Source organism: Phallusia mammillata, chromosome 7, assembly GCF_965637545.1.
Source record: "Phallusia mammillata chromosome 7, kaPhaMamm4.hap1.1, whole genome shotgun sequence".
In the NCBI taxonomy this organism is placed as follows: Eukaryota; Metazoa; Chordata; class Ascidiacea; order Phlebobranchia; family Ascidiidae; genus Phallusia; species Phallusia mammillata.
In genome coordinates, this window is record NC_137258.1 from 2,146,575 (window position 1) to 2,174,220 (window position 27,646).

At 35.8% G+C, this 27,646-nt stretch overlaps 3 protein-coding genes across 5 annotated transcripts; 1 reads left to right on the forward strand and 2 right to left on the reverse strand.

The window, feature by feature from the left end:
* The first annotated feature begins 1,568 nt into the window (after positions 1 to 1,568).
* On the forward strand, positions 1,569 to 18,550 carry LOC145237365 (TBC1 domain family member 1-like). 3 transcript variants are annotated; one of them, XM_080100192.1, is made up of 24 exons: positions 1,569 to 2,084; positions 2,349 to 2,452; positions 2,805 to 2,928; positions 3,803 to 3,933; positions 4,335 to 4,506; positions 4,697 to 4,786; positions 5,178 to 5,291; positions 5,636 to 5,854; positions 5,914 to 6,030; positions 6,144 to 6,245; positions 6,327 to 6,407; positions 6,640 to 6,776; positions 7,133 to 7,291; positions 8,587 to 9,114; positions 9,976 to 10,142; positions 10,620 to 10,760; positions 11,093 to 11,254; positions 11,705 to 11,878; positions 13,548 to 13,699; positions 14,002 to 14,141; positions 14,456 to 14,571; positions 14,861 to 15,030; positions 15,399 to 15,602; positions 16,124 to 18,550. In XM_080100192.1, exons 1-24 carry the CDS (start codon positions 1,608 to 1,610, stop codon positions 16,253 to 16,255), a joined length of 4,113 nt encoding a protein of 1,370 aa, XP_079956318.1. In that variant the 5' UTR covers positions 1,569 to 1,607; the 3' UTR covers positions 16,256 to 18,550. The 3 variants fall into 3 exon arrangements, with proteins under 3 accessions (XP_079956318.1, XP_079956319.1, XP_079956320.1); XM_080100193.1 differs by having other exon boundaries at positions 15,385 to 15,602; positions 16,124 to 16,188; XM_080100194.1 differs by lacking the exon at positions 8,587 to 9,114.
* Positions 18,551 to 18,952: 402 nt separating this feature from the next.
* Positions 18,953 to 23,415, reverse strand: LOC145237366 (eukaryotic peptide chain release factor GTP-binding subunit ERF3A-like). Its single transcript, XM_080100195.1, has 5 exons — positions 21,987 to 23,415; positions 21,671 to 21,771; positions 21,403 to 21,527; positions 21,202 to 21,289; positions 18,953 to 20,847 (listed from the first exon to the last, which is right to left on the reverse strand). The coding sequence occupies exons 1-5, from the start codon at positions 23,251 to 23,253 to the stop codon at positions 20,704 to 20,706; spliced, it is 1,725 nt and encodes a 574-aa protein (XP_079956321.1). The 5' UTR covers positions 23,254 to 23,415; the 3' UTR covers positions 18,953 to 20,703.
* Positions 23,416 to 24,785: 1,370 nt separating this feature from the next.
* On the reverse strand, positions 24,786 to 27,134 carry LOC145237367 (uncharacterized). Its single transcript, XM_080100196.1, has 4 exons — positions 26,574 to 27,134; positions 25,949 to 26,129; positions 25,514 to 25,681; positions 24,786 to 25,352 (listed from the first exon to the last, which is right to left on the reverse strand). The coding sequence occupies exons 1-4, from the start codon at positions 26,661 to 26,663 to the stop codon at positions 25,021 to 25,023; spliced, it is 771 nt and encodes a 256-aa protein (XP_079956322.1). The 5' UTR covers positions 26,664 to 27,134; the 3' UTR covers positions 24,786 to 25,020.
* Positions 27,135 to 27,646: the final 512 nt, after the last annotated feature.

Here is a 27,646-nt window from a genome sequence, read left to right on the forward strand (position 1 = left end):
TACGTAAGGAACCAACTGACAACAAAAAGTCAAATGTCGTGGGACATAAAAACGTTTTTACAGCGGCATTTTATTTCAAATTTGAAAAGGTCTTTGTGGCTCCCATTGTTTGTTTGTTTTTTCTGTGTGAAATTGTTCCGAATGGTATTTGAGTGGTAAAGGTTGGCGACCCCATGGCAAAACCGTTCAGAAAAAATAACGAAAAAGTTTGAGAAAAACTGGGTTAACGCAACCGAGATTGTCAGGGATTGTGTACTGTAACGATTATGTACCATAAAATATGGCAACCCTAACATACAGGCCCATCCATAGATTTAAAAAAAAGTAAATAAACAAAACAAACTTTAATTTTTAAATCTTTTTGAAAATAATTGGCTTACCTATGCTTAGTTTTGCGGACTCTAAATAAAAAACAAATGACGAAATTATGGAGAAAAACATTTTGCTTCACGGTTGAGCGATATAGGTAATATCACGTGACTTACAGTGATCAACAACAAAGTCATGGAATACACTGAGTTTGTTGTGAAAAAAGGGTTTCGTTGGTGGTCTAGGTTTGTCTCTTTGAATGGCTGTAACCTCTGGTTATTTCAGTGTATGTTGCAACTGTTTACAGGAACTCGCAGGTTTTTATCCATAATCGTTCATTTTTGTTGCTATTCTTAAGATCGCTTGCAGACATTTGCTGCAATACCAAAATGGATTAACTTTGCAAATTGATGTTTTTGTGTTTGCTTGTAAAACCGGTTAAAACTCTTTACTTTCAGTTCAAACGTGCATTGTAGTGGTTAGCTTGTTACATATCCTAATAATCCTACTTAACAAATTACAATACCTCTGCATTTAAGAATTAACTTTTAAGTTGTAAAATAGTGTTTACAATAGATGGAAGTTCAGAAAAACATTTAGTCGTTCACCCTTTGGTATTTAAGATATATATATTTCGCTATTACGGCATTGTCAGTATCTACGAACAAGCAGAAGGATTCCTAAAAAATAAATGAAACCAGTATGGGTAAATATCTACGGTTCCGAGGAACCACAATGGTGTTTCCTGTTTAGGCGGGTTTCATTTGGCCAGCAGAACCTGTGGGTTCAACTACCGTCTTATGCAACCGGACGTACCCCGCCAGGCTCGTGTGGTCGGTTGCGATCCTACAGCAGAAAACACCCAGAAAACGGATTTCAATGAACATTCAAATAGCATGACACTTGACTTCATACCCACGTTTTTTTTTCGGGAACTGTGATGATAAAGTGACAATGCAAATAAAATCTTGACTTGACTTGATGCTGTAATAGCGAAATATATATATCTTGAAAACAAAAGGGTGAATGACTAAATGTTTTTTTCTGAACTTACATCTATTGCTACAAGGCTGTTTAGTCTTTATCCACCAAGCAACGGACTGGGTGATTCCAGCTTTAAGTTTCAATTATGAGTAAAGTGTTTACAAATGACAGATATAAATGACTTTAGCTCAGACTGGAGTTGTGATTGTTTTACTTTAACAAAGTAGTATTAACAGCTCACTTTACTTAGTTTTCCTGCTGTGTTGTTTAAAATGATCTAATTTGTTTTTTGTAGATGTAAGACAAAAACAAACATGGCACAGCCCAATAGCATAGCTCTTCCTGTCAAAAGGACTTATTTTCTTGAATATATGGGCAGTTTGAAAGTCCATCGGCTGTACATTAAGTCAATGTTGCATTGGATTGTTGCCGAGGTGAAATATCGAAGACACCCAACTTTTTCCTCCATAACAATTGAACAAAGCAAAATCGTGGCAAAAAAGGAGGAAAAGATGTTAATTGACGTGGCGGCACCTGACACTGTTCTCTCTAATGGCAATGACGCTGACAATATATCTGGTTTTTCGGATCCTCTTGCACCGCTGGGAAATGGTTTGGACAAGAACTCAAATCCACCTGACTGTCTCCCACTTGAAAGTTCTCTTGATCAAGTTGTGGAGATTATCTCACCAAATGAACTGGAGAAATACTGTGTTGGAATTTTGAAAAGTCCAAGTCAGTATGATGGTCCATATACTTGCCATGTGTTTCATGATAAAGACAAGATGCTGGTATGTATATCCATTCATAGTTACTGATTGGAAATAATCACTGGAGATATATACTTTACGACTTATTTTCTTTGTTTTTTGTGTTTGTGGTCTGTTTGCACTTTTCCATGACAATAAAAATGTATGCGGCATAATTATGTGTGGCCACAGTGAGCACAGTGAATGTTGCTTACGATGGTACTTAGTGTAACCAGGGAGCTTTTGCATGTGCTGAGACATAAAATTTAGAGCGGACATCTTATCTCATTCCTTGTTTTCTTACAGATCAAAGAGGTGTCAGATACGATGAGCAAATGTCTCACTTGGCACAGAAAAACTTCACCTCAAGTTTGTGGCAATGGGTCAGACCAGGAATTTGACTGTGTCAAGTATGTGCTCTTCATCACTTATTTACTAAACTGTTTAGTTATGTATAGAAAACAAACACAATAAAGCAGATTTCATACCTGTAATATCATAAGCATTTCGAATGATTTTGGTCCTAAAAATAACGATCAAAGTGAACAAAAAAAAATTAAAAATAAAAGTTGGAATATAATTTTTAAAAAGTTTGGAAAATTATCTCAAAATAAATCAAAGACAAATGCATTTTTTATGTTTACGCGCTTAACACTGTCATTGCTGCCTCCTTAAATGTAAAATTAGTGAAGGACTGTCATGATTTATTTTTAATGTCACATGGCTAACTGAGACAACTAACAAGTATTGATTTCACATCAGGTTTGAGGTGATGATGTTGGGCAAAATTCAAGTCAAGCAAGAATATCCTCCGCCATCGTTCATTGATGAAGCCGTGGACAAATATCACTCCCTTGAACAGGAACACATCATGGAAAAGAAAGGGGTAACTTTATTGCTTGACTAATTGAAAAATATGCACTGTGGAAATTTTGGTTTATTACCCAAAGTAAAAACAAATAGTAAATGTTTGAAGCATTTGACGACATTCTAACACAGAGCTGTGCATGTACCCTCGTGTGGTGCTAGATCTGTTTCTAGGAGTTCGAAACCTGTTTCTAGGGGTGCAAGACCTGTTTTTAAGGTTGTGAGGGTATTGATTTTTGGGACTTGAGAACAATAGTATTTTTCTTGAAAATACAAAAGATATTTATGAAGTATTAAAAAGCTAAGAACCACGGTTCTTTTATTCCAAGGCAAATAAATCACGTATAGCTGGACTAGGCCCATTGTATTCTAGCATATATTCCTCAAAATGTAATCTGACTCCTGTTGCACCACATTGTGCGTAACAAGGGGAAGTACGAACACTGTTGCTTTGTAACTTCCAAGTTCCTGTTATTTTGAAACTGAAGATCACTCATCATACACTTTTCAAGTTTTCCTGCCTTGCAATTTTTTATGTATAAAAGAAAAGCAAAAAAATTCTAATTCGATCATCTTTAAATTTGATTGTATCAGATGTCATTTGATTAGAATGGCAGCATAGGTTTGTCTCAGCTTAACCATTGGGAGGTCTTTGTGGTTTGGCCTGTCAGGATTTAAACATACCCTGTGGGCTTAGGTTATCAAGTGAACAGAGAGTGCTTTAATAATTGGGCTCCGTTAGTGCGTATTTGACAGTGTTCAAAATCAATGCCCTTCACTGTTTGCCACAAACTATTACAAGGAATCAAAAGAAACAAACCAGATTTTTTTATTGTTTTATGAATGTAAACTTTTTCCCATGTACACAAGTTAAGTGACAAAAAATGTTTTAGTCTTTGGATCTTCCCGATTCACCTTTTCAAAGTGTTTCTTTTCAAAATGGACATGAACCTGTGGGTATTGCTTCTTCCTTGATGGACGGATCACTAAACGGAGCATCTGAATTAATCAGAAGAAACAGTTCGTAAGCAAAAACTGCCTGGTACCAAATATATTAGTCATAAACAACCCTAAATATGTCATTTGTAGGTTTGTATGTCTGTAATATGCATGTAGCATTATAAGCTTCTTTTTCAAATGGAGTACAAGTTTGTAGCTTTTATCTAAATGTTTTTTTTATATTTTTTCTTGGTTTAATGAGTAAATAGCTGCCCAAAAAGATGTAAAAAGCAACATGCTTTATTATTCAAATGTTATCTTGTTTTTTTTTATGTAAAAATTATATTTTTTACTGTAGTTGTTACATGTTAAATGGTATGTTTAATTTATGAAGTGAGTTATGTAACTAAAATCATGGAAAAAACTCCTAAAAAAGTTTTCTGTTTTTTCCAACGATCATTTTCAAGTGCATTCTTTTGGTTTTAGGTCATTTTTGCCATCCGAGCTTCCGCCAGTCGATCGCCAACGCTGCAGTTCCATCGACACGCCGTCTTCAGCAGCCATGAGACAGAGACTAAAAGGTCGACAGCGGCACTGTAGTGAGCCCAGTGCTACGTCACGTCTCGGATTTGATAAAAACAAAATCAGATTACTACAGGTATGTGGATGAACAAGACAAATCAATATTTCCATTGTATTGTAGAACTGGTTGGGTCCCTCCGGTTTTGTGTGCCATGTGTTATAAATTCTTTTGTACAAATTTTTGCAAAAAATATAACAAACATTACAGTATAAATAGCAAATGTCTGAAACACTTTATGAAACAGGATTTTTTGGTTTTCTTGCAGATTGGAAGGCAATCAGTTGTTTTAATTTGCCCTGACCAATCTGCACGAAGAATTGAAGTTCAATTTACGGATATTGTTCGGTGCTCAAAGGTAATCATAATATCAGTGTTATCAAATATGCCTTTTTAAAAGGTTATGGCTGTAGATGGTAGGAATAGATAGATTTTCTGCAAGTTTTAAACTTTTCAGCAGTTGGACTTTTATGATCAATATAGCTGGTAAAATTAACTTGATTCATTCATTTAAAAACTTCACAATTGCTTGTGTCATCATTCAAAAAAATATATATATAAATAAAATTTGTCACTTTTAACAAAACAGGTCAGTACATTATTGTGGGAAAATTATGGGAAGTTGTTGTTAATGTAACTAACCGTAGTTCCAGTAATTATTGGATCTAAATAGGTTTATATAAGTTTAAGCGTTATAAAATATTGCTGCAATCTATTATCGATTTCAAGCAGCTCTTATCTTGTACCAGGGTCAAAAATACAAAGACCATTTTGGAATCTTTGCCAAAGACCATCACACGAACCAGAGAAATGATGACTTCAAGTTTCGGTGCTACTTGTTCAAGTGTTCTGATGAGAATGTGGTAAGCACTATCACCTGATGAAGTGGTTACAATAGGATTAATGTTAAATTGTCACAAAAGTTCTTTTTTTCATGATTGGCTTATTTGCATAGTAATACCCATGCTTACTTTATCTGTGTATATTATGAGCAATGCATAAAGGGATAAAAACTGTTTTGGCCATTTTTTGGTCTAACACAGGTTTGTTCGTTTGGCCAAGAAGGACTTTAGACTTTAATTGAAACAAAAATCTTGTTTATCAAAAATATGGAAAATATTTTAACACTAAAAGTTGATGTAGATTTGAAAGAAATTATTTTGGGTTAATTGCATTTTTCTATTCTATATATATTATACATTTTTAGTGTGATGAAATAATGTTGGCAATGAAGCAATCGTGCAGTATGTGTGCATACGGACCAGACCCATTAAAATCCTACCACACCCTGTGCAAGAAGATAAACCTTATCTCTGGCGCCACCTCTGGTCAAGTGTGGGTCGAGCATGCAATGACCATAGCAGCGAAATTCATCACTGAACATCTGGTAGATGTAGAACAGAAGAAAACTAGAAACAAAATAGATGTAGGTTTTTGTGATTTTATTGTCACAATCAATTTGTTGATGTTTTGTTTTGTTTGTAGGATTGCTGCATAAGCCGTCATGTGGAAACAAAGTATGAACAGCTTGTTGTGATAATGACTGTTTTGAGGTGTTTGTATCTCGACAAACAACAGGAGCATGACATCAAGTTAAAACAGGTAAGATAGCAGTTACAAATCTTCCCCATTACCGCAATTTCAAAATATGCTTGTTATGCCAACTTGTAACAGATTGATTTTGCCTAATTAGTTTCTATATTTTGTCTTTTTAGCTTAAGGATCCCAATGCATCCAATGTTGTTTCGAAGAGGTTAAATTTCTTCAAAAGCAGAGCCAAGAAATCTCTGAGCAGCTTTGAATCTTTTTTTGAGAAGGTTTGTGGCGTTTCAAATTTGCCAAAATTAACCTTGTATCACAGACAAGCATATTATGTTTTTGCAATTTTGCATTTTCAGGGTTTCCAGAGAATGCATGAATTACAGCATGAAGCAGAACACCACATTCCAAGTCCTATTGAAAAACTCAAGTTCTTTGGGGTAACAGTAAAAACTAATTAACTCTAAATTTCCACATCAGTGAACAAGTGTTTTCAAGACACGCCCCTCTTCAAAATAGCAAACAAATAACTTTGGTCAGCTTTTCCAACTAAAACTTCAAATGCTATGAAGACAGATGGCTATGTGGTATACTCATACAAAACACGCCTGTCTAGAGAACCACTAACTTTATATAAGCATTTCGCTGCTATAACCATCTTTTAACATCCAGGAGAATCCACGTTCTTTGTCTCCTGGGTCGTCAAGTTTGAAAAGTCGTAACAGATCAGGAAGTCCACATTCAGGGACTGAACTTTCTCCATTACCTGGTTCAACAACTGCTAATAACCCTGAATTGGGAAGGCCAAGGTGTGGAGCTCACAGATGTTGTTAAAACTCAGACAACAATCTTTCACATTCATGCTTTTATGATGTCACAAATATGTCATTTGTATTTGTTTATTTGTCACACTTATATTTAAAACTGTAGTTAGTAACTTTGTTTTTGAAAAAAATGCATTTCTTTGAACAAACTTTTGACTTTAGGCAAAAATATGTTTCCAATTAAATGTCTTTGAAACTTTTGCTGGTACATTTTTGCTTTACTTTATTTATTACCTGACATACAATTTTACTAAAATCTATTCCATTACTTTGACATTGTAAGAACGTTTAAAAACCACAAAAGCAGACAATATTCATTAATATATTTCTACATTACACAGATCGAACACAGTTGGTGCAGTTGATCAAAGCTCGATCATTGCACGACGAAAGTTGAATATGAACGAGGAAAAACCGTCGGAAACAATTCCTGCTCAAAGTCCAGTAAAGCTGAAGCCACTTAATGCTGCTCTCAGTGCATCAAACTCGAGTCTTAAAAGGTAACAACTTTAAAATGTAAAACTTTCTGGGATAAGTGATTATTAATTATTTTTTAAGCAACGTGTTATTGCCATTACTGGTATTAAAGTGGACACTATACCAACTACAATGTTTTTACTACAAAGAGTGGTCTTATTTTTTTGCTTTCTTAGGGTCTTGTCTGTGCATTTTTGCAATGGTTCAGTCTGATATTTTGGCATTTGAACTGGCAAGATATGGGTTTTAAATAAGGGCTGTTACGGTAGATTATAATTCAAGTAGTGCAGGACGATGTGAATAGTGACAGCATGAACAGTCATCACTAGGGCAATTATTTTTTGACCTAAAAAACGAAAAATTTTGACCTTAAAAAACTTTTTTTTGACAAAATTTTGACCTATGAAGAATTCAAGTAGTTAAATTGCGCATTATCGTTCAAAAAGTTAAAATATGGCTAGGCTAATCTAACTAGAGCGAAAGAATGTGCAAAAGTCTAACAGAAGGGCAAAAATCTTAACATAGACCTAACCTATTCTGAAAAGGGAATGAGCTAATTAAAAATCACTGCCAAAAAACTGCAGCTAAGACACAATGAAAATTATTCAATACATTTGTATGAATGAAAGATACATGAAGTATCTAAAGCAAAACCGAAGCAAGAGCTGCACCTAACCTGCAGCTGCCGTAAAGTGACTTGGGACCTACCAAAATTTTGCACGTTTTGAGGTGTGTTGAGCATCATGCCATATCAACCTAATTGTTTCACTCACTTGATGTGATTCACAATAATTGGGGCAATGGGCCAATTACAACAGTATAAAGTAGGCTACAAGGTGTAAAACGAATAGTTTGCTGGCAGTGCAACCTCTACAACACCACGACAATGCAGTTTGTAAACAATTTTAACTTAGTAAAAAATTTTGACTTTGTAAACAATTTTGACAATTTTTGACCTATTCTAAAAATTTTGACTTTTTGACTTTTTTTGACAAGTCAAAAAATATTTGCCCTAGTCATCACCAAATTGTTCAGGTCAATTTATAAATAAATTAGAAAAAAGTCTAATTTTTAGCAAGGAGACACTACATAAATCTGATTTTTTATTATCAACTGTAATTTGTAAACAAATAAAACATTGGTGATATAAGAACATGTGATTCAGTTGTGAAATCGAAAAAAGGTTGTGCACCCCTGCTTTAGTCCTAAACGCTCTATTCACTGTTTGTTTCTAAACATCAGCAAATATGAGCAAATTTTGATGTCATAGCTAAGTATATGGTGATGTCTTTATTTCCCCTTTTTTCCTAATAATCAGAAATAGTTTTTCGTCACCTTATCTGAGACATATGACGCCACACCTGCTTGAAGATGTCCAGGAATCCCCTTCTGAGGGGGTTAACCAGGTTAAATTAACCCCGTCCCGATTTTCACTGTCACGTCTGTTTGGCATTGGTGAAAGAAAAGAATCTCCAAGCAAAGATTTGCACAAAAACAAATGTCCTGAGGCAAAATCTATTGAACTGGTTGATGTTTCACGAAAATCTGTGAAACATGATCATGAAAACATGTTCCGACCTATTCACGGGCCAGAATCTCATGAATCAGATGATGAAGATGATCATGGAATATTTTTTGTGGCCAACTCATCCAAAAAAGTCCCAGCAGTTGCCCCTGATGCTGTTGAAAAACAATTGGCCTTTGACACATTGTCTGCTAAATCTGATGTGAATGGCAATTCGATGACTGATGAAGACAGAGTGGAAAAATATGCTGGACGTCCAATGTGGTATGAGGAGCCTGAAGATTGCGATGCTTCGCATGATGAAGCTGCCTTAAAAACGGGGTAAAGCAGTTACAAGCTTTGGAAGACACTTAATCCTGTTGATTAAACATGATTACGTGTGCTGTAGTGTTTGTTTTGTTTGTTTGGTTGCATGGAGTCTGTAATTAATTAGGTAATTTACTAAGCTTGGTAACATTTTGATAAATTAATCCTGTGCAAATGGATTCATGTTCTTGTGAACTTTTGGTTGAAGTTTTCTGTCTTTTTCTCTGTTCTATTTCATTCTTAATTGTGTTGTTTTGCCATGGAACCTTTAAAGAAATTTATCTTTTCTATTGTCTGTGTGTTAAGTTTTTCTCTCTACATTTTTGAATGATTTTTTATTTGATTTGCCAAAAAACTGAATCAATTATCATGTTTTTTTATTACAAACTTGTACGGGATTCTTAAAAAAGCATTTCTAACCTCAGCATTAAAAGTTCCACTTTTCCGAATCAAGTTTATTAGCTGTGTTGCTGTTTTATATTTTGTTTGGAGTTTGTGTCATGGTCTGTTCTTGTGTGTTAAGTTTCACAAACATTGCACTTGTTAGAGTTTTGTAAACCTTGCAAAACTATCTCACCTGCTGACATGGCATTGTGATTTACACTCGATTTGAGTTGGAACTCTACAGTAAATTGCTTATTTGCTGCCCAAACGCTTTCATTTAACCTTACCAGCAGTTTATGCAACATTTTGCAGTAATAAGCTAACTCTGTGCACTTTAAATTCTATCTGAAAAAAGACAAAACATACTTAGATTTTCTGTGTAGCTGTTTCCGCACCCCTACATGGTGGCCAACACTTTCTTAGGAACTGCTTGCCTGCTGTATTAAATGTGATGTCTCAAATACATTTCAATATGATTTCCATGTTTTGTAGCATCTCTTCAGAGTCTACACCAACTCAGTCTCGATCTACGTCCCCCTCATTGGATATACCGGAACAGAAACCAGCGGTGGGCTCATCCACTGGAAAGAAGATGTCATTCCATCAGGAGATTTTCATGAGAGTGTCTGGATCATCTCAAAAAAAGAAGAAAAACACTTGTAAGTCTTTGTCTGTATAGAAGACTTGGTATAACTCTTTTCAGTAATGTACAGCCTGTGGTAATGATTTGTTTACTTGTGTGTGTAAGCAAGTCCAGAGTCAAAACTTGTAACACAAGTCTTTGTGGACACATATCTTGACTTGAGATAACTTCCAGTCAATGTGAGAAAGTATGCTTAAATCAAAACCCACAACATTTTGGAAGTGGCCAAACAATCATTGGCACTAAGCCATTTAAATATAGCTTGGATTTGGTAATTATGTCCAACACATGAAGATAGATTGTGCACAGTATATCTTGTAGTGCATCTGTTACTGTCACTTATGTCCACAAGAATAACTTGACCTGGCTCACAACAAAACTGTGTACCACTTTATTCTTTACATGTCAAGTATATGTTATACATTTACACTCTAACATAAAAATACATCCTGAAATTTTAGACTTTCCTCATTCAAGCTTTTGCTTTTCACAGACTCGACAGCTTCCCCAGCTCTGCAGAACCACATGAAGCCCCTGGTATCTCTGCAAACTCCTGATGATGTTCGATATGCTTGGAGGCGAGCTATCAGGGATCAGATGATGTTAAACCGAATTAGAAACATAAAAACAACAGGTGAGGGTAAAAAACTCATTCAGTTTTGATCCTCGTCAAAACTGTATGTAAAAATATGTATCGTACTCTTCTGTGGCTTGCAATTCTTCTGTGGATTTTGACATTGATTATGTCAGTGCATAGAAATGGAACTGCCATAGTGCAGTATTCCAGCTATAAGACCAAATACTGTTCCATATCTCAAATATATAACTGCACCGAGCTATTTGTATTGATGACCCAAAAGAATCAAGTATTATGTTTGGTTGAACATTGCATGTTGCCTTATTATGGTAGCATTCACTACTATAAGCTTTGTTATGCTGGTTGCATGCTAAACCTTTGTCTTGTAGACAATGCCGTTCCACTGGAAAACACATCTGTAAAACTGAACTACAAGGAAATTGAACCTGCCTGTCCTGAGATGGACAAAGTTTGGGCTGAACTTCTTGCAACTGAAGGACGCAAGAACTGCAGAATGGATCTTACTGTGTTACATGCTGCTGTCAAACGTGGTAGGTTCAAAGTCATATGCTAATATGATGTGTTATGCCTTTAAAGTTGTTGAGAAAATATGTTTGATGGATTAGTGTTTGTCTATTTGTGTGAAAGGTGGTCTGTTAACACTGGTCAGTATAAGCTGTAGAACAATGGTTTTTTACCTAGAAATAATTACCTACAAAGGTGTAAATTGAAGTTTTTAAGACTAAATAGATTACCTATTTTAATTTTATGACATCACCCTTTTGTTAAATTAAAGGTCATGAACCATGGTTTGATGTTTTCTTGTTTTTTTAAAGGAAGGGCAAACACTGCAAGCATTTGATTAGTTAAGCACTGAGCATCTCCTGTTAATGTGATTACCTGTTACAAAATGATTCATTGTATTAATCTATCCTGACATAAACTATTAAATATGTGGACAGTAGAAACAGAAAAATGAACTTTGTCTGTTTCATGTAAAGGGGTTTCGAAGAACATGCGTGGAGAAGTTTGGTCGTTGCTTCACGAGCAATGGAAGATGAGATGTACGTGCAGTAATCGAGCTCCGTTCACTCACACTCCAACTGTTACTGCACAGTACGGCGATCTCTTGAAAAATCTCACACCCCATCAACATGCAATTCTTATTGATCTTGGTAATAGTCTATTTGTTTTGGTAATATGAAATAGTTTTATTATGGGTCCCCTTCCCTGAAGGGGACACATATTGATTTTACTCGAATTGTTTGTTTGTTTTTCTTCCTTTTTTTTTTCTTCCCAAAGTTTGTCCGACTCGTTTTTCCATCAAATGTTTGATGGATTTGGCTGAAATTTACACAGATGGTAGATATAGTTATGTAGATGTGCATCCCACTTTGTTTTTGTTGATAACCCCAGTATTTACCACCGCTCGCCCCCTAAAATGGGTATTTTTACCCAAAGTTTGTCCGACTTGTTTTTCCATCAATTGTTTGATGGATTTGGCTGAGATTTACACAGACGGTAGATATATTCATGTAGATGTGCATCCCACTTTGTTTTTGTTGATAACCCCAGTATTTACCCCGCTAGCCCCTAAAATGGGTGAGTTTTTAAACAGTGTCAGAATTGGCTGAAATTTGGATTTCTTGCATAGTATGCCATTTATAGGTGTCGATTGTTGTGTTCAACCCTGTAGTCCTAGCGTTTACCCCACAAGCCCCTAAAGTGTAAAACGTATTTGTATGTTACTGGGCACCACAAACGAAAGATTAGTGTTACAAGGGCAACCAGTTGTATGTTGCTCGTTGGTGGGTTGCTTGGTGGTCGTTTTTGCGCCATGGCAGTTAGGGGCTTGTTAACAGCCCTATGACGTCAGAAACATTAACGGTTGTTGCTCAAAACACCTCTAGTGGTCGAAATTTTAAACATTGGCGGATTGGGCTGAAATTTTGCAGTACTATTGATTGAGTCATTGTGGTTTTTATATATTTTTTAATTTGTGTGTCGAACCCAATTAGTTACCCTACTAGCCCCCTAAAATGGGTCAGTTTTTTAAAACGTTAAGTAGGACATACTTCAAACAATATCTGGGGTGAATCTAATTTTATAGTTTGTATTCTACATAGTATTATTATTTAAGCCCAGTGCCGATCACTGTGTTTTACCTTACAACACCTGACTTTCTCATGGTTATCTCTTGAATTGCGTTATTTTCAACTTTGCATGTGTGGGGACCCATGAGTTTTTGCCTGCAGAAACGACTCAAGTTATAAAAGACGGTGACTAATATGGGACCTAATACAAAATAAGCATAGGAAATATATTTATGTTTTAAAATAGCTTATAGTGTATATGCAAGGGCAATATGTGCTAAGCCACCCTTCTAGTTTTATGTATGTCAAAAGTTTGCAGGAATGTGATTTCTTTATATTAATCCAATGCGCTTTGCCTTGAAAGTGCCCAAATTCTTTTGTTTGCATTATTTGGTTGTTGGGTCACAAGCAAACATGCCGATGCAAATAACCTTATGTGCCCAAGATTCTGGATAAACACCATTATTTTTTCAGCTAAATATTTCAAACACTTAGTTAATATTAACAAACCATTTGAATGTTATTTGTTCAGTTCTGTTAGCAATTGATACTTGTCAATACTGCTCTGTTTTCTGTGTTATTTGAAGTCACTATTGTTCACACAAATACCTTTTGTTTTTAAGCAATGTTGAGCAAATGCAAACTTCCATTTTTAACTCATACATGCAGAAATGTGCCATTTCTCTGACATTGTCAATTAATTTGTGCTGTGTAAAATATTAAGCATAACATTAATTGTTTTATTTCACAGGTCGTACATTTCCCACTCACCCCTATTTCAACCAACAGCTCCGTAGTGGCCAATTAGATTTGTTTAATCTACTTAAAGCCTATTCATTGGTTGATCCTGACGTTGGATATTGTCAAGGGCTCAGTTTTGTGGCAGGGATCATTCTTATGCATGTAAGTAGCGCTAGTGATCGGAAAAGGATGTTATAACTTGATTAATCACTGCCCAGCTTATAAAGATGTGTACTGTGAGAAAATCATTCAACACTTGCCCTTTTCACAAAATATTTCAGTTTAAAACAGCTATTGGGACTGTTTGTGTGGTATTTGTGGTAGAGCATACAGTATTCATATTCAAACATTTAACTTTCACACCAAATGCTCTGCTTGGTCCCATCTCAAACGTCACAAGTGCAGTTTTGTTTTATTCGAAAAGTTATTACTGCATGTAAATGCCTAATATATTTTTCTTCCAGATGAGCTCAACGGAAAATGCTTTCAAGATGTTGTGTCACCTGATGACGGCTGTCGGGTGTCGCTCCCTGTTTCTTCCTGACATGGCTGCCCTCCGTGTTTCCGTCTACCAACTTTCCCGACTTCTACATGACTTCCACAGGTAGATTCACCTTTGCACTGATTCGATCCTAACATCAGCTATTAATAAAACATCTGCTTTCAAATGTGTTCACCATATTTGGACTATCTCTGGCTGTTATGTGTTTGAAACAAGCAATTTTTATTTTTATTGATTGACAAATACAAAGCATATTCACACTTTTCCACCCAAAAAATCTATAAGTTAATTATGTTTTATTTGTAAATTTAATATGTACATGGCATATTGATCTTTTTAACACCAAATAAAAATATCTGTAAACCCAAATTAAGGTTCCAGTGTTATGTTGTAAGTATTATGTATATTTTTTGTAGGGATCTTTATGATCATTTTGAAGCGAATGATGTCTCACTGATGCTGTTTTCCACCCCATGGTTTCTTACCATGTTTGCTTCCGTCCTTTCATTTGGTTTCACTGCCAGAATTTTTGGTAAGTTTTAAGGGTGCCATGTCTTGCAGCGATATACTGCAAAGGGTCCATGTTGACCAAATCTACTGTTTATTAGTGATTTCTTAAAAGTCAAAGTTATTGTATATATATGGGCAATGAAAAAAAAATTTTCCAAACGAAACAGGATAAACAAAGACTCATTACTGGCAATTCTTTAAATTTAAACTAACCATTTGCAGTTTTAAATCAACTCCTTCTGTAGTTTTCCATCTTTGAAACAACCAGTTCTTCTTTAGCATGATGTAGTTGTTTGTATTTTTTGGTGTAGATCTACTTTTTTTGGAAGGAAAATCTGCCTTGTTTAAAGCAGCATTGTGTCTTCTTAATCACCACAAACACAAGATTTTAAAGGAAGACACCTTTGAAGGAATTGTCTGTTACTTGAAAAACCAACTGCCCAACATGGAAACTAGTGAAGTCCAAGAAATCTTAAAGGAGGTTTGCACAGTTATGCTGTAAAATATTCTGCTACGGTAAAAAATATCCAGGTAGTATTGTATGCTAATAGCAAGTAAGGTCCACCTGCTGCACTTTGAATAGGTAAAAACCAGTGGTGGGATTCAGCCAGTTTCGCACCGGTTCTATAGAACCGTCTCACCAAATTTTATGTGATCAGCGAACCGGTTAGCATTAATGGTTACTGTCAATGGAAATATGACTTTTTGTAACAGAACCGGTTGAAAAATATGACTTTTGTGATAGAACCGGCTGACAAAAAAAGTTAATCCCACCACTGTCTTAAACGTAGCTGTTTGTGTTTGTAAGCGTTATAAATTTACATTGTAACTGTAGTTCACTATGTACAGTTTTTTGACCTTGATATTGGTGAAAAACTGCAAATATATGAAGTGGAATATGCTGTTCTTGAGGATGGCGAAATATTTGGTACATTGGATACTGGTAATTCCCCTGTCAGCGTTACCAAGGAGATGGAACACAAAATCACTAGACTGGAACATGTCAATCAAACTGTCACAAAGTATAATTTGGAACTAGCTGAGCAATTGGAGGTAAACTACAAAAAACAACACTTGTATTTTAGCCTTGTTTACTAGTCTACCTGACAATGAAACACAAGCTATGATTTTTTAAATTAATGATAGCATAGTGATTAATTAATCATTTTAAAGATGATTTGCAACATTATTGTATTGTGTACCACTGAATTTATTAACACACAAGAACAAATGGTTGTCAAGCATACATGTATTTTGCCATTTAGCTCAAACGATAAATTTATGATTGCAATCTGCAAAAACGAATAATTTTGTGGCACCCTTGTCACCAGTGGTAAAAGTATGCCCCTTGTTATGTAAGTTTGCAGTACACATTATATCTCGAAGAATTACACACATAATAAACCTTGGTTAAATTGTACCCATTTGAACTCAAAAAATTATTCAGATTAGCCAAAAAACAAGATTAATCAATGTTGATTTTTTAGTTCAAGCCAATACATAGCATCTCATGTTTTGTCAGAATTGGATGAAGATCTGATTTAACTGGGGTTTACTCTTTTTTATAAACACAGGCTGCAAAGATGCAGATTAAAAGTCTCCAACAAGGCCTGACTGATATGGTGGCAATTGATGAGAAGAAAAGTATGGAACTTGAGACAATCAGGCACGAAAACCAAGTTCTCAAGCGAAGTTGTGAAATGTAGTTGTGATTTTGAAGCACCTTTTTTGTTTTTAAGTGGTCGCTTTGTTTTATTCCTGTCAACCTTTTGTGCTCTTTTTTACGAGATTTGCCAATGTTTGTGTTTTGATCGTGCAATGTTTCTTTTATCGCCGGAACCCTGGAATAACCATTTTGAGATGGTTGATTGTATACTTCATAACTTTTTTTTATTATTGCATCAGCATGGTTTGTAAAGTTAGTGTCTGAATTCCCCTTTTAGGCCACTTTTTAGTTTTTGAGTTAAATTACAAAATGGAAAAAACAAACATAATGCTAGAACAAAATTGTACAAACACATAATAATTAAGTTGCATAATTGAATGGTACTTTTTTAGTTTCACCGCCAAAAAATTGTGTAGTACAGACACATTACAATAAAAGGCCAAAAATTTTCCACAGTATTTTATACAACAAATTATGATAATTTCAAAAATTTGGTGCTCTTTTGTTGCAAACTGTACGCACAAGTGAAAATGGCCTTATTTGGCAACTGTACTGTGCTTATTGTTGTAGCTGTAAACCCAAAAAGTCAACTCGTAATTATGCTTGAAGGTTACCTAAAGGGTAAATCATGTTTTTGTGGTGATTTATTACCAAGTTAATGTTATTTAAGCTTTCTTGATAATGTTTAAGTAATCCCTATTAGTATGTGAAAATTAATTTTTTGTCAAACTTAAATTTTTTCACAAATTATTGTTGTAAAGTTGTAAATCTTTTTTGCCTGTTTTTTTACCACTTCATCCTTCCAAACATATTCATTTACCTCTGACTATTTTGTGGCAAGAAGTTTTTTTCTGTACCTTCCAATTTATCACTGTTAAAACAACACCTAAAACACAACACACTGTTGACAAAAAGGGAGTTGTCACCCTTACTAACATTAAAACTACTCAGTTAAAACAACCAAGTGTTGCAAACTTCCAAATGTCAAAGTGTCTAACTTTTTTAACATCGGCAAATGTGAAGCATTAGCAAAAATATGTGTTGACTGTAATGTGAACATCAAATAATCTAAATTTAACTGAACAATTTGGTGGTTGATATTGTGCCATCAGTGTTGAAACTAGTGATGGGACAAGTACCCGGTACTCGGTATCGAACGATTCCAGTGGTATCGCGATACTCGTACTCGGTATCGAAATATTTTGTCTCGGTTTTCGATACCAACGTGCTAGTAATAAAGGCCGATTTACACCATAAGATTACGGGCAACTTTATGCCATCATTTGCTTCCGACAGCACAAAATTGGAAAAAAGTTCTGCCAGTTTACGTATATCTTTTTTGCTATCACGTGGAGATTACATTTTTCGGCATGTGTGTGTGTGCCCCCCGACCATGGCAGATAAATTAGCCAATGATATACAACTAAGTACAACACTACATTTAAGTACTCGGTATCGAAGGTATATACATGTGGTGCTCGGTATCAGTACTCTCTTCAAAACCTGGTATCGTCCCATCACTAGTTGAAATTTAAACTTTTTCTACTTCATAGGGTATAAAGTTCTTCTTTTGGTTGTCATTATCAATACCCGGCCAAATGTGCTTTGATTTTGGTGCTGTTTCCAAAACACCGAATATGTGTTTTACTTTGTATGAGAAGCTCTATGTTAAATATGGTAGTATTTTTTATGTAAAATCATTTTGTGAAAATTGGAACATAATAGCCATGTAACAGTTTTCTAATCAGGTTGTGGCACCCTATGTTTTGCATTTATGTACACAGATAAATGTCCCTCAAGTCTTATTAGCAACAAGATAATATGTTTCGGTGGAAATTTATTTGTATTCCCCCCAAAAAAATTGCACTTAAAACTGTGCTTTAAGTTTCATAGGATTAACTGTGCAAAATGTGTCTGAAAAATAGGTATGTTCTTCAGCAATTATGCAATAACTCAGTAACATCAAATGTCCTTTGCCCAACGCTCATTAATTCCAGTGTAAATACATGGACTCCAAACATAACACAAAACCATTGTTGTTGTATAAAACTGCCCTTAAATTTGTTGAAATAAATGCAATGGTTGCACATTATAGGTACTGCCTTCACTGTAGTTTGCACACTAAAAGGTGCTGTAATAATTTCGATACAACAATTATGTCACTACCATCCATCTATCATGTGCGTTGCCTTTTTGTGACCCAAGCAACGAAAGTAAATAGTGTGCCTGTAGAACTAGATGAAAATTGAAGTAAAAATCATTTTTTTATTGTGAACATGCTTTTGATGTTTTGAAACATGATTGTTGTAAATAAAATGTGTCCTGCTTAACTGCATACTTTAGCATTGTGTCCAACTTTGCATTCTATACTTGTGACAATCCAAACTTTTTGCTTGGTAGGTTTATGCAGTTGTAACTTTCGTAAAATGAGCTGTTGTCTGTTATATTGGTGGCAACAGACTCGTTTGTTTGCAGAATTGACTTGTTATGCACTGACATACAGATGGAGATAATAACCGTTCCAATATACTATGCTTTCTTGTGGCTACTCAGAATATTTTTGTAACTAATGCTAAAGAATAATGTTATCTTGACCATTTTTTTTGTGAATGACATATTTTTTGTAGTAATCATTTGAATTCATTGGAAATAGCAATTTGTTTTATGCATGGACATTCTGAACAGCTCCAATTTAACATTCATTCACCTTGAGTTGTTCTAGAGGACACAATTCTAGTATCTGCTGAACTCTTTTATTTGAAACCCAATCGCACGAAGATGGTGACCAGAAAAACCTCTACCGGCACAAATTTAAATAGTATCAATGTGATACAGCACCATGTACATTTCACCTTATGCAACAAAACACTTGCATCCCAATTTATGGCACATTCAAGAAGTAGCTTCTGGCTTTAGTTGATATATAGGAAATTGAAAGTTTAGAAAAAATGTCACCCAAAACAGAGGGGGAAAATTCAGTAGCTTAAATGCAGACAAGCATTACACTGGCAATATCAGTGCAAATTTGCACTTTTTAACACCTCTGAAACAGGTTATGAAATGAAGTATTTCATCGATGTTCCACTGTGTTAAATAGTTTGCAATTTTGTCGGAAATCAGCATTTAAAAACACCAGTTACACTATAAAAAGTTTGAAAATTTAAATATTCCTAAACAGTTAGCACTTGATTTTGATAAGTAAAATACCTAAACACAAACTATAAGTTGAACTTTTTTATGTTGCTTTTTCCAAAGCGATACTTTACAAGAGTTGATGTCATTGTCATGTTTCGTGTGATATAGAGGTAAGCACAAGCCAAAAAGCAACATATACAACAGATAAATAAATACAACGCTTGCAATAGGCCGATTTTATGTTTAGCAGTCAGTTCATCGGCGCATAGCAAAATTTATAATACCAAGTGTTCAACACATTTAAACATACAGAAAAGCCTTGATAGCATAATTGTTACAAATTCGTCACAAACAACCAAATTGTTTTCAAATATAATACTTAAAGCCATTTGAGATGTGTTTGATTGTACAAGATTGATTTTTTATAAATATTTATGTGATACAACTAATGTTTTAATTTAAATTGGCGACTGTGTATTGGCACTATTTGAAAAGTAAATGATATCTTTGACCTGCACAAATTAAACTTAAAAACTTTTATTGGATGTGTGCAAGGCTCATTTTTAAGCATTACAAGCAATGGACAACAAAGACAATAGGTATAGCAGATGCAAGCTCCACAAAGCGCTATGGTCGTCAAATTTTGTTTAAGGTTTGTAGTGAACAAACAGATCCACCTTAATTCAACCCAAAAATTTTTGGAAGTAAAAACTTTAAACAAAAATCCACACACACAAAGTATTTGGGGTTTAACAAGAATTTCTATCACCATTTAGTGAAACACTCCGGAAATGATACATTTGTTTCCCATCAACTAAAGACTTAACATTCATCGCATTTTACTGCACACATTTGTTTTGATCAAAAACATTTTGTGTTTTGTTTTACATTGGACCTTTTTGCTATACATCTAGGGAGTTTTGTCAGCCGGATAATATGGTGAATAGTATATATTGGTCCTTGTATCACAGCTAGAAAAATAAATGTTTCAGTTGGTATATTGTCAAATTGTGCATATATGTTTGTCCCACATTTGTACACAGAAATCAGAAAGCTTAAGTCGTAATTGTAAGTTGGACCTGAAATACATACAACATAAGCTCACATGGGCAACAGTTTCAAAAGTGACAAAGTTGCACGCACATAAGTGAACCAATCTCAAAACCTACATCTTCACAAAAAGTGTCCTTGTAGCTCAAAAATGTAATGGCTTGTACTTCTTTCAAACAAACACAATAACTCTTAAATGTGGATGGTGTTGTGCTTTCATTTTTGGCTGGAGCGGAATAGAGGACTTGAAGTCGTCACTGGTATGTACACAATATGAAAGAAACTTTTAAATGCTGTCTGGCTTTACTCGATGACCTTGAGAACCTTGCCAATGGCGATAGTACGACCTTCATCTCGCAGCGTAAAACGACCCATTTGGGCAAAGTCTTTGAAACTTTCAATACAAACTGGTCCTTGGGTTTGTAGTCGGGCTATAACAGTTTGATCCTGGCAAATAATAGCAAAATAATTAAACAATGCATTTGTAGAAAAAAAGACTAACACAACATACAACAATCCTTGTTACAGACCAAACTACAAACCACCAGTTTCACACATAATAATCTATCAAAAGGATTTTTTCTGTACTGAGTAGTGAGGTTTCTACCAATTAAAGCATTTTGATGATAAAAAATTGTAACTTTAAGACAAAATATGCAACAATAAACCCACAAATATGTCTGTTTAATGTGGTGTAACATGAGATGCTACGTCGTATTGAACAACATTGGATTTGGGCGATCTTATGGATTGAATTTGTCGAGTACATGTATGCATGCACAGTTACATTACAATACTCACTTGTTTAACAAATCTAGTTTTCTTTTTCTCTCCAGTTTTGCGATCAAGAAGATAAAGCAGTTGTTTTATTACCACTTCCTCAATGCATCTGCAAATACAAGAAAATTAATCTACCAGTATATACATACAACTTCACATCTTTATCACATATTTAATTGAAAATTGCTGCAAGTGTAAAAATAGCTAAAAATGTCTTCTTACGTGTGAATATGCAGGATTGCACTGTATCCTGCGCAGATGATTGATTTGTACTCGATTATTGCGATTTGGGCATCAAAAAGTGTTCCAGTGCAACAGAGATCGCCTGGTGAACACAGCACAAATCCCTGACAAAAATATAAAAAGTATTAATTTGTTGCTATAATATCCTCAATTTGATTTGACTAAAGAAATACACAAATTTTGCCACCTGTGTTTTTTACAGTTACATATAATATTATTTACAAAAACCCTATGAGAAAATACAAACCTTTGAAATTTCATCTTCTTCAACAGAGTCTAGTCGAATTTTGACATTTTCCCCAGCCTGAGCAGTTTCAGTGTCAACTTCATCAGACTGAATTGCAAGCACTACAACAATATATGCACACATATAAGTATGGCAGAAGTAGCAAAACATAAGTAAATTAGTCTTTGGGTAATTGTGAAATAAATCAGTGTCGGTTTAAATAAAAATCTATGTTAGCTTCTGATGGGAACAAAGTTAAATTCACTTACTACAGGTCACTTCTCGGTAAAATATATCATAAAACAACTAAATCCTCTGATAAAGAAATGAAACCTACCTTTTACTTTCTTTTTGTTTGGCTGCAAAATTAGGCTTTGGCCCTTTAGGATTTTTCCAGACTCAATTTTACCAATGATAATAACACCCATGTCCTTGTACTTGTCCACAATGGGCAGTCTTACTGGGCCAGTTCCTGACCTGGAAACTGTTGGAAGATTATCTAAATATGGAATAAGTGGAAGGTCTGTGTACCAGGGGTGCTTTGAGTATTCTGGTTCCATTAGATTGGTTCCCGTTAAACCAGAACATGGCATAAAGTGAACGTCTTTCTTTGGGTTAAATCCAACTTTTTTAAGAAAGGGTGTAAGTTTTTCTTTGCATTCCTCATACCGTTCCTGCCTCCAGTTAACAGTCGGATCATCCATTTTGTTTATGAGCACAATCAGTCGTTGAACTCCAGCTGTTTTAGCCAGCATCGCATGTTCACGAGTTTGACCGCCTCGCTCAAAACCAGTCTCGAATTCCCCTCTTCTCGCTGATATTACCAGGACAGCAATATCTGCTTGTGATGCGCCTCCGATCATATTTGGCACAAAACTTCTGTGACCAGGTGCATCGAGGATTGTAAAATGTTTAGTTTCAGTTTCAAAATATGCTCTGCCCACTTCAACAGTTTTTCCCTTGTCCCTCTCCTCCTGGTTTGTGTCCAGTGCCCAGGAAAGATACCAAGTTTCGCGGTTCTTTTCCTTCGCCTCTCGTTCATACTTTTCCAGTGTACGTTTATCAACCATCCCAGTAAGGTACATTATTTGGCCGCCAATAGTGGACTTACCAGCATCAACATGTCCAATAAAAACTACATTCAAATGGTCTTCTTTCATTCCAGGTTCAGGCTCAGTCTCTTGGGAAATAGGAGGGGTTGATCTTTCGTTGGTGGCTCTTTTCAATTCCTGAGAGGAAGATTTTGGAAGGGGTACTTCCTCTGCTGGAACAACTTCTTCATTTTGTTCATTATCTACTTTTAAATCTTCCTTGGCATCTGTTTTTACTTCTTGTAGCTGGACTTCTGTATTCTCTTCTTTTTCCATCATCTGTTCGTTGACATTGTCCCCTTGTGGCGTAATATTGGTTGTTGAAATGTTGGGAACACTTTTAAGAGCGTCTGCTGGTGTTTGTTGTTTGGAAATTGGTACAAACGCAGCAGCATTTACATTAGGGACAAATGGCTTAGCATCAATATTAAGGTATGTTAAAGATGATGCCACATTACCAGCATCTCCACTTGTATCATCCCACTCATCTGGAACTTCTTTTCCATTCATCATTTTTAGTGGCTTGTTTTTTTTGCCGGTAAGACAAGGGCACTTACAGCAAATGCAAGTGTGAGGTTGAAAACCAAATATTTAAATTATTCTCCAGTGACAGTGTTATCTTAAGACATTCAAGTTTTCTATTTTGGAACATTCTGCACCGAAACATTGATATTAACAAGACCAAAAAGTAGTTTATTTGGCACAGGCAGTTAATCACTTGTTTTCAGTTTCACACATTAAACTGCTCACATGAAATCAAGTATTTATAGCAGTGGTTCTCAAACTCGGTTTTCGGGGCCGCATGCGGCTCTTAACTACATATATTGCGGCTCGCACCAGCCCTCAGAAAACCACCAAACATTGCTATTTTAGCTTTCAAAGTAATAATCTTTATTGATTTTCTCAGGGTTTTGTTTTTTTGCTGCTCCCTACACACTTAAAAAAAGGGTCACGTCTAAAACTGCGGGCCCGCTTGGCCCAGCACTTGGCCCGCCTCATGCAAGTATAAAAACTGCGGGCCGGCTTGATAAAGCCGATTTCGACAAGATCTGAACGGCAAGCAATGGATGTAGTGGGCCCGCAGTTTTTCCTTGCGATAGACGCGACAAGCACAGGATATAGTGGGCCCGCGGTTTTTTGATACGAGAGGTGGGCCAAGCACTGGATATATAGTGGGGCTACAGTTTTTATACTTGCAAGAAGCGGGCCCGCAGTTTTCCAATTGCATGAGGCGGGCCAAGTGCTGGGCCAAGCGGACCAAGTGATCCAAGCGGGCCCGCAGTTTTAGACGTGACGGTTAAAAAAATACTATTTGGCCCCAACAATCAAAAAGTTTGAGAACCACTGATTTATAGTAATTTGGTAGTACATACAAGTAACGCAACTAACAAAGTAAATAAGCGAAGAAATAAGCAAATTAAACAGACAAAAACACTACATCGTTTGCGCAAATTGAATGATGATGTTAGCTTGGAAATACGAGCGAATTTTTTCCAAAACATATTCGCGAACTTTAAGCTTTTCTCTCAGTTTTTGTACATTAAATATTTGTATTTATCAAAACATATAGCCAATATTAACGCAAACAAAAGCCTGACACTAGTAACGTTCATCTTCACGTGTCAATCTAACGTGCGGAGATTTGCGCAATGTACGTCACACATTTATCCGCATCTACACAACCATTTAAATGGAAATAATAGAGCTGTAATCAACCGGACATAAGAAACAGTTTGTTACCGGCGAAATTGAGTTAAATTGTGTTTTTCTGCGGATTGTGACTAAATTTGCGGCATTTTTCCTTTCAGAATGTTGTATCCTACTGTTCATGTTTAGTGTTAAATACTGTTGCCAGAAACCAGTTTAGTTGGTTTGAGATACTAAATGTAACTAATGTTTCAAGACTTATGTGTTTATCGCTATGAATTGTGTCCTCGAAATCCATTTTGCAAAACTCCTCACGCCGCCCATGTGCTTGGCGGAAACGTTGTATCTATAATACTCTCCAACCATTTGACAGATAAACATTCTATCTACTTTACATGTAAAATTCACAACTGTTTATTTGGAAAGAAGTCTATAACCGTTTTTTTTATTTTACACCGACGTACTTTTATACGATTGTAAGCCGCGGCTTTGACGTTTTTGCCCTTTTGTGCGGCTTACAACCGAGTAAATACGGTATTCGATTTTTATAAGGATACATGCACTTGACTACGTGTTAACTAAAAGAGTGTAAACTGTACATCAATGGATTTACATCAAAGGGCTGTGCAGTCTTTAGGTCATGACCATATGCGAGGCATTTTCGCGCTTTCGTCGGACACACGCATACACGGCAGTACATAGATTCAAAAACGACACAAAGAATGAGGTCCAACCTAAATAGATGGAATATGCAAAATCCACTACAGAATCTTGTTCTATTTTAGTGAGTTCTTTGTAGAAAGCCTCCTCGTCGATTGTGCCTGGGAAGGGTTCGTTACGTTTTGAGCGAATGCCAATCGTTATGATTCCGTGCTGAAACTGATCGAAGAAAAGCATAGGGCTGCCGTGTTTTGCATCGACAAACAACACAGTATACACCAACATGCCCACAAAAAGACACATCACTGCAGATAAAAAAATGTTTGCAGGTTAATATTTTCTATTACTCAAGCTTTTCCATGTTGATGGTTATTTGAATCAGTTATTCTTTACGTGTATCTCGCATTATTCTTTAGTTGAAGTCAATACAACACTCATAATTTTGCTTGCGAAATGGGCAACTTACTACTTAGACTGAACACGACTGTTCCAGCAACAAACAAGCTTCTGCCTTTAGAACCGGCTGGGTCCTGGTGGGAACCAAGGTTAGTTAGCAAAGTCCCTACGATATGAACTATCAAACCAATGATCATGAGAGCTGCTGTTGCGTGAAGAGTCCTCTCCTCGTTGTTGTCTGCAGATGTAAAACCAAACGTGTGAGTAAATAAGGTATAGACTTTGATTTACTCGGTAACTGTGATGCCTTGATGATAAGACTTGAATTCTTGCAGTTTATGTGTGAATTGTTGTGTCTTTAGAAGATCGTAGACAGATTTTGTTAGTTGGTGCGTTAAATTTGCCCAAAACTTTTTACATTTTATTTAAATGCTAATGTAAAATTATGTAGGCCTACTGGTCTGCACGTACCAAAATCAATTATATCTTCGACTCTAATACTTACGCCCCATAGTCTCTGTAAAACCGGTGGAATCAATCTCTATATTAAAGAGACCAGATGCAAAACAGACGATGCCCGAATCGTTTAACTTGTTCACCACGCTAACGTAGGCCATTGCTAGTTCGTCATCCGGATCCAAAACGGAAATGTGCAGACCGAGGAAGCTGCGCAAGTCAATGCAACCCTAAAACAATTTAACTTATTATACGTAAATTGCAGCAACGTAGCAAGTCAAAAAATTCGGTTGTTTACATATACCACAAATATCTTTAGAATTATTCATTTTTAATGTTTTCTTTACATTTTTGCGGAATTAATCGATTGTTTATCATACGCTTTTATGTTTTTTACACGGGCCGGACCATTCGGCCAAGTTCCTGACGACAGCGACTGATATATACGTTTGCAATAATATGTTTAATTCTATTTGAATAAGAAACCTATGGAAAATATTTTTACATAAAACTGTCCTATTTTATTAGAAGTAATATTTAAACAACATTTTTTCTGCGTTTTTTTATGTCCATGTCCAATGTGATCTGTTTAAATTTATACTTTTGATTTGGCTTTTCGAATTTCGTAACTGCATGTTGTTTGCCAACGAGACTTCAACATACAAAAAACCCACCTTCAACCAGTTGTTGGTGGCCACTGAAATAACCCCAAACAACACGGTGAGGACAGCCAAACAGATGATTGCAATTTTAATGTTATTCATCTTTTGATCAATATTCTTCAGCTACCTGTGCAAACCTGCTGAAAACCTGTGTAACCTGCTAGAATCAACGTAAATGTGAATTGAATAAAACTGTGCCAAAAGACACAAGTCTCAGATCGTGATAGTTCGACTTTAACGGTGATATTTCACGTTTCAGACGAACTTACCTCTAGTTTGTTAACGATTATTTTGCACATTTAATTGCAGCGTAGTAATTTGTCACGTCGAAGGACAAACTGATACAGAAAAGAAAGTTTTTTGACACGTTTTAACATAACGTCACAAGGCAAAGCAAAACGACCCCAAATAGGCCAGGGTAGTCGTTTCTAAAAATCGTGGCAACATAAAAATCCCACTGCAATCGTTTTGCATAACCAGTAAAGAACAAAATAGTTACCCCTTTCTGCCGGTTCCCCCTGACGACAACGTTTTGCAACGAACTTTATGCGCAGAAGACTGTAAAATTGCCCAAGTTTTTCTGCAGGTAACTCTTACTATATTACCGTTGTGCCTTCGAAATACGAGTAAAATTCTTTTCCAAAAGTTCACAATATAGGCTACTTATTGGACATCACAATATTGGGAAACCCTGCTGATTTTTCCTGCTTGACGACAACCTCCCTTTTTCAACAGCATCAACAACTTCCTATAGTTTACAATTGCACTTTGATGTTGGGTTTTTTTTTTGCTGCCCGCGCGATCATTTCGACTTTAGCATTCGCATTTCTTATCTGAAACACCTATTTTTCGAAGGATCAGTTTTAGAACTATTCAAATCCTAGAATGAGATGTTTCGGACACATTAGTAATTAGTTTAAACTGAAACGATTGTGCATACGCTAACTCCAGCTCATGTTATAAACGAATAACTTGCATCCGACATGCATGTATTTATTAAACTTTTCTGGAAAGACGCGCCTAAATTTTGAGCGTGAACCCGACCTGAACCCGAAAGTGCCAGCCGGAACCAGACCCGAACCCGG

Coding starts and splice junctions, on each gene's coding strand:
- LOC145237365 (XM_080100192.1), top strand. CDS start 1,608: ATGGCACAGCCCAATAGCATAGCTCTTCCTGTCAAAAGGACTTATTTT. Junction 6,408..6,639: donor AAAAACTCAAGTTCTTTGGG/GTAACAGTAAAA, acceptor TTTAACATCCAG/GAGAATCCACGTTCTTTGTC. Junction 15,031..15,398: donor TCCAAGAAATCTTAAAGGAG/GTTTGCACAGTT, acceptor CACTATGTACAG/TTTTTTGACCTTGATATTGG.
- LOC145237366 (XM_080100195.1), bottom strand. CDS start 23,253: ATGATGAATGGAAAAGAAGTTCCAGATGAGTGGGATGATACAAGTGGA. Junction 21,528..21,670: donor AAGAAGATGAAATTTCAAAG/GTTTGTATTTTC, acceptor TATTTTTGTCAG/GGATTTGTGCTGTGTTCACC. Junction 21,290..21,402: donor GCAATCCTGCATATTCACAC/GTAAGAAGACAT, acceptor TTGTATTTGCAG/ATGCATTGAGGAAGTGGTAA.
- LOC145237367 (XM_080100196.1), bottom strand. CDS start 26,663: ATGAATAACATTAAAATTGCAATCATCTGTTTGGCTGTCCTCACCGTG. Junction 25,682..25,948: donor TTTTACAGAGACTATGGGGC/GTAAGTATTAGA, acceptor TTACATCTGCAG/ACAACAACGAGGAGAGGACT. Junction 25,353..25,513: donor AGTCGTGTTCAGTCTAAGTA/GTAAGTTGCCCA, acceptor TTTTATCTGCAG/TGATGTGTCTTTTTGTGGGC.